General features: G+C 50.5%; 1 protein-coding gene across 5 annotated transcripts in view; it reads left to right on the forward strand.

The window, feature by feature from the left end:
• Nucleotides 1–8,997, forward strand: part of ARHGAP39 (Rho GTPase activating protein 39) — an 80,867-nt gene extending 71,870 nt beyond the window's left edge. For all 5 annotated transcript variants that reach the window (XM_021387501.1, XM_021387503.1, XM_021387505.1 and 2 more), the window contains 7 exons: nucleotides 378–939; nucleotides 3,962–4,054; nucleotides 6,164–6,237; nucleotides 6,708–6,907; nucleotides 7,563–7,654; nucleotides 7,743–7,912; nucleotides 8,265–8,997. In XM_021387501.1, coding sequence (XP_021243176.1) covers nucleotides 378–939; nucleotides 3,962–4,054; nucleotides 6,164–6,237; nucleotides 6,708–6,907; nucleotides 7,563–7,654; nucleotides 7,743–7,912; nucleotides 8,265–8,459 — 1,386 coding nt within the window. In that variant the 3' untranslated portion in view covers nucleotides 8,460–8,997. The remainder of the gene's footprint in view (nucleotides 1–377; nucleotides 940–3,961; nucleotides 4,055–6,163; nucleotides 6,238–6,707; nucleotides 6,908–7,562; nucleotides 7,655–7,742; nucleotides 7,913–8,264) is intronic.

Consider the following 9,003-nt stretch of genomic DNA (forward strand, 5'->3'; position numbering starts at 1 on the left):
CCTCCACCCTATGACCTTCTCCATCCAACGACTTTTTCCATCCAACAACCTTCTCCACCCTATGACCTCCTCCACCCTATGACCTCCTCCACCCTATGACCTCCTCCACCCTATGACCTTCTCCACCCTATGACCTCCTCCACCCCATGACCTCCTATATCCTATGACCTCCTCCACCCCATGACCTCCTATATCCTATGACCTCCTCTACCCTGTGATCTCCCTCCTATGACCTCCTCCATCCAATGACCTTTTCCATTTTATGGCCTCCTGCACCCTATGGCCTTCTCCATCCAACGACTTTCTCCATCCTATGACCTCTGGCACCCTTCTTCCTCCTCTCATCCCTAACCACATTCTCCTTTCCACACCCTCAGTCCGAGGACCTCGGTGCCTGCGCCCAGTTTGAGAGCAGCCGGCAGACCAGGAACATGATGCCCAGCGCCAGTTGCGTCTTCCCCACCTTCAACCTCCGCAAGCCCTCCTCGGAGACGGACATTGAGAACTGGGCCTCCAAGCACTTCAACAAGCACACGCAGGGGCTCTTCCGCCGGAAGGTGTCCATTGCCAACATGTTGGCATGGAGCAGCGAGTCCATCAAGAAGCCCATGATCATGACCAACGACCGCAACGTCAAGAAGGAGGCGTGCGAGATCTTCAAGCTCATCCAGATGTACATGGGTGACCGGCGAGCCAAGACGGACCAACTCAACGTGGCCTTGGAAATCGCCACCAAAGGGTGGAGCATGCAGGGCCTGCGGGACGAGCTCTACATCCAGCTGTGCCGGCAGACCACCGAGAACTTCCGATACGAGAGCCTGGCGCGCGGCTGGGAGCTCATGGCCATTTGTTTGGCCTTTTTCCCACCCACTCCCAAATTCCATTCCTATCTTGAAGGATATATTTACCGGCACATGGATCCGGTGAATGACACCAAAGGTAAGAGGGAACCTGACGCCGGTGACTTTTGGTCCCACCTGCTGCTGTTGCAACCCGTTTTTGGTTTCTTGGCCCTTCACACATGTCGCATCATTGGTGAAATGCGGCGCAGTGCGCCCGGAGGCTGCGAGGTGGCACCAGCCCTGTTACGCAGCATGAGATGAGCGTGGACACATCCTCTTATGGGGCCGGCTCGGTGGGACAGGGACAGATCCCGTGGTTTTGGGTGACCTCCCGGTCTGGTTTCATGTCCCCACTCTGTAAATTGGCTCTGGGATGGCCACGTCTTGGAGGTCCACCAAATCTATTGCTTCTCCTCGTGAGCGGCGCCCAGCGGGGCTGCAGCATCGTGGAGGGATGGAGGTTGATGGCATCTCAGGGCTCATCTGGTCCAACGTCTTCACTCCAGCAGGGACACTCAGAGCTGTGCCCCACAGCCAAGCAGGGCTGGACATCCCCAGGAGATCCTGGCGGCCTTGTGGCCTGATCCCCTGGTGGCCTTGTGCCCTGGTGGCCACGAGACCTGGTGTCCTTGTGGCCTTATGCCACAGTGACCTGGTGGCCATGAGATGTGCCATGGTGACCTGGTGGCCACACCCAACTGGGGACAACCCCCCCCCAAGGCCACGGGACCCTGCAAACCCCCAGCTCCCCCCAGCAGAGGTGCCCCCCACCTCATTTTGTACCCATGCCACCATCCACCACCACCAACAAAAACAACCCAGAAACCACCAACAACAACCCAAAAACCACCACCAACAACCCAAAAACAACCACCACCACCACCAATCCAAAAACCAACAACCCAAAAACCACCACCAACAACCAAAAACCAACAACAACCCGAAAACCACCGTCACCACCAACCCAAAAACCACCACCACCACCAACAACAACCCAAAAACCACCACCACCGCCAACAACAACCCAAAAACCACCACCACCATCAATAACCCAAAAACCACCAACACCAACCCAAAAACTACCACCAACACCAACCCCAAAACCACCACCACCAACAACAACAACACAGAAACCACTGTCACCGTGGCCGCCATGTTGGTGTGGTGCCCTGCATCCCGCTGTGCCGTGCGTTGGTTTCAGTTGTGTCCTTTTGAGTTGGTTTTTTTTTTTTTTGGGGGGGGGGGGGGGGGGAGGGGTATTTTTTTTTTTCATTTTTAAGTCCTTTTTCTTTATTTTTATTTTCCGTGTTTACATCTTTTTTTTTTTCATTTTTATTTCTTCTATTCTGTTTTTATAACATTTATTTTTTAGGTTATTTATTTTTTAGGTTATTTGTTTTTTTTAGGCTATTTATTTCCTTTTATGTGAATTTTATTTCCTTTTATGTCACCTCAGTGTTTCATTTTTTTTTTCCACTTTCATTTTGTTCCTTTCTGTTTCATTTCCATTTTTACTGTTTTTGGTTAATTTTTAGTCCTTTTTTAGCTCTTCCATTCATTTTTGTGTTATTTATTTTTTAGATTATTTACTTCATTTTATGTCATTTTTATTCCTCTCTTATTCCATTTTTAATTTTCTTTCATTTTTATTTATTTTTATTTTTATCTATTCGTTTTTAATATGTTATTTTTAGATTATTTTTATGTCAGTTTTCTTTTTTTCTTTTTTTCATTTCTTCTATTCGTTTTTATATTATTTTTTGTATTTATTTTATTTCATTTTATTCCACTGCTATTCCATTTTAATTTCATTTTAATTTCATTTTTTTCATTTCTATTTTCATTTTTTTCTTCTATTCATTTTTAATATTGTTTATTTTTATATTATGTATTTTATATTTGTTTTATGTCATTTTTATTCCATTTTTTCATTTTTTTCATTTTTATTTTGTGTATTTCATTTTTTTATATTTATTTCATTTTTATTTCTTCCCTTCATTTTTCAGCCTCATTCATTTTTCATATTACTCATTTATTTCCTTCTGTTCTATCCCCTATGCTTTCATTTTGTTTTTCCATCCTTCCCTTCAACCTCCCCGCTCCCTTTCCTCTCGTCCCATTCCATTCCTATTCTGATCCCCTTCTATTCCTGTTCCATTCCCCTTCCGTTCTGTTCCCATTCTGTTTGATCCCATTCTGTTCCCGTTCTGTTCTCATTCTTTTTCCATTCCATTCCTGTTCCATTCCCATTTTGATCCCATTCTGTTCTCATTCCATTCCTATTCCATTCCTGTTCTGTTCCCATTCCAATCCCATTCCATTCTGTTTTATCCCATTCTGATCTTGTTCCATTCCCATCCCGATCCTGCTCCATTCTGTTTGATCTCATTCCAATCCCCTTATGTTCTCATTCCATTCCCATTCCATTCCTGTTCTGTTCCCATTCTGATCCCATTCCATTGTTTGATCCCATTCCAATCCTATTCCATTCCTGTTCTGTTCCCGTTCCATTCCCATTCTGATCCTGTTCCGTTCTGTTTCATCCCATTCCAATCCCATTCGGTTCCCGTTCCATTCCCATTCTGATCCCATCCCATTCTGTTCCCATTCCAATCCCATTCCATTGTCTTCGATCCCATTCTGATCCCGTTCCATTCCCATCCCGATCCTGTTCCATTCTGTTTGATCCCGTTCCAATCATATTCCATTCCTGTTCTGTTCCCATTCTGATCCCATTCCGTTCTATTTGATCCCATTCCATTCCCATTCCGCTCCCACTCCATTCCCATCCCAATCCCATTACATTCCGTTCATTCCTGTTCCATTCACATCCCAATCCCATTCCATTCCCATTTCTTTCCCACCCTGATCCCATTCCAATCCCACTCCATTCCCATCCCAATCCCATTCCATTCTGTTCATTCCCATTCCATTCACGTCCCAATCCCACTCCATTCCCATTCCTTTCCCATCCCAATCCCGTTCCAATCCCATTCTATTCCCATCCTGATCCCGTTCCGTTCTGTTCAATCCAATTCCATTCCCATCCCAATCCTGCTCCATTCCCGTTCCATTCCCATCCCACCCCGCCACCCCTCATGGCTCTGTTTGTTTCCCAGTGACACGGCACATTAGAGAGCTCCTGGAAAGGAACACTAAGAAGAAACCCAAATTGCGAAAGAAACCCAAGCCCCACCCCGAGGAGCACGATGGTAGGGGCCGTGCCACCGCTCGCTTTGGGCCCTCTCTGGCCCCGTAGAACTGCTGCTGCTTCCCGGCTCTCTCCCCCCGCTCCTGTCTCACGAGGCTCTGCTCGGAGGGCTGCGGCTAATTAACCAGCGCTCTTAATTGGGGTCGGAGGCGGTGGGCAGCTGAACGGCGTTTGTGTTGGATGCGGTCAATTAGTGCTCCTCGGTGATGGTCAGACATGATAATGAGTAGTGGTCTTCAGTGACAGTCGGACTTGGTGATCTATTTATGATCTTTGATGGTTGATCAACTGATGATCTTAATTGGCAGTTAGAATTGAGGATCAATTAGTGATCTTCATTGACAGTCGGACTTGATAGTGAATTGAGGATCTTAATTGATATTTGATACATTGATGGTCTTCACTGATAGTTGGACTTGATCAGTTAGTGATCTTCATTGACAGTTGGACTTGATCAATTAGTGATCTTTGTTGATGGTTGGCCTTGATGACCAATTGGTGATCTCCACTGATCATTGATCAATTGATGATCTTAATTAATGGTTGGACTTGATGACCAACTGATGATCTTCATGGACTGTTGGAGCTGAAAATGACCAGTTGGTGATCTCCACTGATCACTGATCAATTGATGATCTTAATTGATTGTTGGACTTGATGACCAATTGATGATCTTGATTGATGGCTAATCAATCAACGATCTTCACTGACGAGTGCACTTGATGATTAATTAGTGCTCTTCATTGACAGTCTTGATAATGAGTTGATTATTTTCATTGACGTTTGATCTTAATTGATGGTTGGACTTGATGACCTATTGGTGATCTTCATTGACAGTTGGACTTGATGACCAGTTGATGATCTTCATCAATGGTTGATCGCTTGATGATCTTAATTGACAGTTGGACTTGATGATCAATTGGTGCTCTTCATTGGCGGTTGGATTTGATAAAGAATTGATGATCTTCACTGATAGTTGGACTTGATGATCAATTAGTGATCTTCACTGACAGTTGATCTCAATCGAAGTCTGGACTCAATCAACTGCTGATCTTAATTGAGCTTGATGATCTTGAGGATCATTTCCACACTTAATGATTCTGTGATCCTAATTTGGTGAATGCAGAGGGGACGAAGCCGTGGCCCTCGGTGCAGAGCCCCCACTTTGCTTCCTGCTTTGCACTAATATAGAATAAAATCTTTAAAATATCATTAAAAACCATAAAAAATATTAAAAATATATCAACTAATAAATAACCTATACAATACTAAATAACATCTATGACAATAAATGCTCTCTGAAATAATAAAAGGTGTACACAGAAATAAACGATACATAAAATAATACACGATCTCTAAAATAAGAAACGATATCAATGATTATAAATCACATATAAAATAATAAACGGTATCTAAAATTAAAAATATATATAAAATTATAGGTAAATGTTAAAACTCTGAAGGAAATGAACGGATTTTTCCCAGAGGAGGCAGCGCAGCGCTTCCCCCATCCTCATCCATGCGGATCCTCAGTTCAGTCACTGACTACTGGGGGTGCTGCGGGGCATCCATCTGTGTTCTTCCCCCCGTTAATAGCTCATTAATTAGTGCCCAGTGAGGCACTGGTGTTCCCAGAGCCAGCTGTCACCTTTCCTTCTTCCCCGCTCCCGTTCCTGGCAGGGCAGCGGGGGCCAGTTTCAAAGGATCCCGTTTATTTTGCTCCTGGACTGGGGAACGTTTGGGCCGTGGGACTCCATGTGCGCATCCCCACGCGCTGCCCGGACCGAGGACAGGCTCCTCTGGCTGGGTGATCCATTGGGGCCACGGGTGGGGATGGAGATGGACGGATCTGTGTTTTCGGAGCCCTGTGGAAACGAAACGTTCTGCCCTGGATGCGGAGCACGGAGGGTGTACCCAAAGTGGGGCTGTCCCTTCCCAGCTCTCCGCGTCCATGTCATGACGCATCGAGGGGAGAGCACAGAGGCGACACCTCGGTGGCTGTCCCACGCCAGTGACCCCCGGGACGGGCAGGGGATGTCCCCACGGAGGGGGTCCTCTCGCCCCGTTGCCCCACAGTGCCCTCCTGACCATGCTGCGCTCTGTCTTCCAGGGGTGGCCATCAGCACGTACGCCAAGTACTGCTACAACAAGCTGCAGAAGGCAGCCCTCACTGGAGCCAAGAAGGTACACATCCCGCCGTGTCTTCCACAGCCGTCCCTTCTGTGTCCCACCATGTTCACATCCTCTCCATCCCACCACGCTTACGTCCTCTGCATCCATCCCTTCTGTGTCCCACTTTCACATCCTCTCTATCTCACCACGCTCACGTCCTCTGTGTCTGTCCCTTCTGCGTCCTGTGCTCACATCCTCCACATCCATCCCTCTTGCATCCCACCACGTTTATGTCCTCTGTGGCTGTCCCTTCTGTGTCCCACCACGCTCACATCCTCTCCATCCCACCACACTCATGTCCTCTGTGTCCATCCCTTCTGCATCCCACGATGTTCACATCCTCCATGTCCATCTTCTCCTCTGCGTCCCATCACACTCATCATGCTGAGCAGGACCCTCCCTTCCCCCTCCATCCCATGTCCCCTGTGCTAGCGCCCCGGGTGGGGACGATGACCTCAGGGCCGCCTCTCTGCCTCCCTCAGGGCCTGAAGAAGCCCAACATCGAGGAGATCCGCCACGCCAAGAATGCCGTCTTCAACCCCTCCATGTTTGGGAGCTCCCTGCAGGACATCATCGCCATGCAGAAGGAGCGCTACCCTGACCGGCAGCTGCCCTGGGTGCAGACGCGCCTCTCCGAGGAGGTGCTGGCACTCAACGGAGACCAGACGGAGGGGATCTTCAGGTAAACCCTGTGGTACCATCAGCTCCCCATCCCACAGCCTCTTTTCTCCTCCCCCGGGGGCCAGGAGCAGCTCCAGCAACATGGGGACGTCTCCCATTGGTGAAAGAAGACCTTTTCGTGATGCCCACCATGGTCACTTTGGGGCTTATTGTCATGGTGGGATCCATGCTCATGTCAAGAACCATGGCCATGACCATGCAGTCATGTTGGGGTCCGTGGTCATGTTGGGGTTCATGGTGATGTTGGGATCCATGGTCATATTGGGGTTTATGGTCATGGTGGAATCTGTGGTCATGTTGGGGTTCATTGTTGTGGTGGGATCTGTGGTCATTTTGGAATTCGTGGTTATGTTCAGGTTTATGGTCATGTTGGGGTTTATGGTCATGGTGGGATCCGTGGTCATGTCAAGAACCATGGCCATGACCACAGGGTCACATTGGGGTCCATGGTCATGTTGTGGTTTATGGTCACGGTGGGATCTGTGGTCACATTGGGGTTCATGGTCGTGGTAGGATCTGTGGTTATGTTGGGGTTCATGGTCATGTTGGGGTCCATGCTCAGTTGGGGTCCATGTTGGGGTCATCCCCTCCCATGGTGCCACCAACCGCGCGGTCCCACGAGCCATCATCAGCTCCAGACGCGTGTCCCCATGCAGAGTCCCAGGCGACATCGACGAGGTCAATGCTTTGAAGCTGCAGGTTGACCAGTGGAAGATCCCCACGGGCCTGGAGGACCCCCACGTTCCTGGTAGGACCCCGGGAGGGTGTGGGGGGGGGGATGCAGGGGGAGGGGACGCCGCTGCGGGATGTCACAGCCCCCCCCACCGTCCCCGCAGCGTCACTGCTGAAGCTGTGGTACCGGGAGCTGGAGGAGCCCCTGATCCCGCACGACTTCTACGAGCGCTGCATCACCCACTATGAGAACCCCGAGGCGGCCGTTGCCGTCGTCCACTCTCTGCCCAGGATCAACAAAATGGTGCTGTGCTACCTCATCCGCTTCCTCCAGGTATGGACTGGCGCCCGCCAGCCCCACTGCAAGTTGTGCCGTGCGATGTGGGGCTCCCTGACCCCACACCAAAGTTGGGGTCCACCACCACGAGTTTGGGTTCCCCCAACCCCACACCAAGGATGGGGTCCACCACCACGAGTTTGGGTTCTCTTGACCTCACACCAAGGATGGAGTCCCGCCACCACCCTGAATTTGGGTTCCCTGACCCCACACCAAGGGATGGGGTCCACCAACATGAATTTGGGTTCTCTTGACCCCACACCAAGGATGGGCTCCCACCACCACGAGGTTGGGTTCCCCCGACCCCACACCAAGGATGGGGCCCTTCACTCCAGCCTTGTCCCCGCAGGTGTTCGTGCAGCCGGCCAACGTGGCCGTCACCAAGATGGACGTCAACAACCTGGCCATGGTGATGGCCCCTAACTGCCTGCGCTGTCAGTCAGATGACCCCCGCATCATCTTCGAGAACACCCGCAAAGAGATGTCCTTCCTGCGGGTGCTCATCCAGCACCTGGACACCAGCTTCATGGAGGGCGTCCTATAGCGTCACTCCACCGCTGTCCCTTCCCCACCACCCCCCCTGCGCCCCCCAAGTTCTCGCCCCGCACCCCACTGCCTGCCCCCCCCCACTAGAGGGACTGGAACCTTCTGGGGGGCGGGCATCCACCTGGAGGACTTTGGGGTGATGCCGGGGACCGGGTGACAGCGGAGAGGGGGAGGGAAAGACCTCCGGGGGGAGGGGGGAAGGGGGGGTGCTTGGGGACAGGAGGGACACGCGGACATCACTGGGGGAACTGGGCAGGCTGGTCTTGTCCCATCTTGGTGGCCATCCCTCGGAGAAGCATCAGGTGACACAGAGTCACCGTCAGCTCCTGGGGACACATGGGACCATCAGGGGGGTCTGAAGGACACATCTCCACCCATGGCACCACCAGTGGGGTCTGAAGGACACATCTCCACCCATGGGACCACCAGTAGGATCTGTAGGACCTGTGGGACCACCAGTGGGATCTGAAGGACACATCACCCATGGGACCACCAGTGGGATCTGAAGGACACATCACCCATGGGACCACCAGTGGGATCTG

Source organism: Numida meleagris, chromosome 2 (assembly GCF_002078875.1).
Source record: "Numida meleagris isolate 19003 breed g44 Domestic line chromosome 2, NumMel1.0, whole genome shotgun sequence".
Classification (NCBI taxonomy): Eukaryota; Metazoa; Chordata; class Aves; order Galliformes; family Numididae; genus Numida; species Numida meleagris.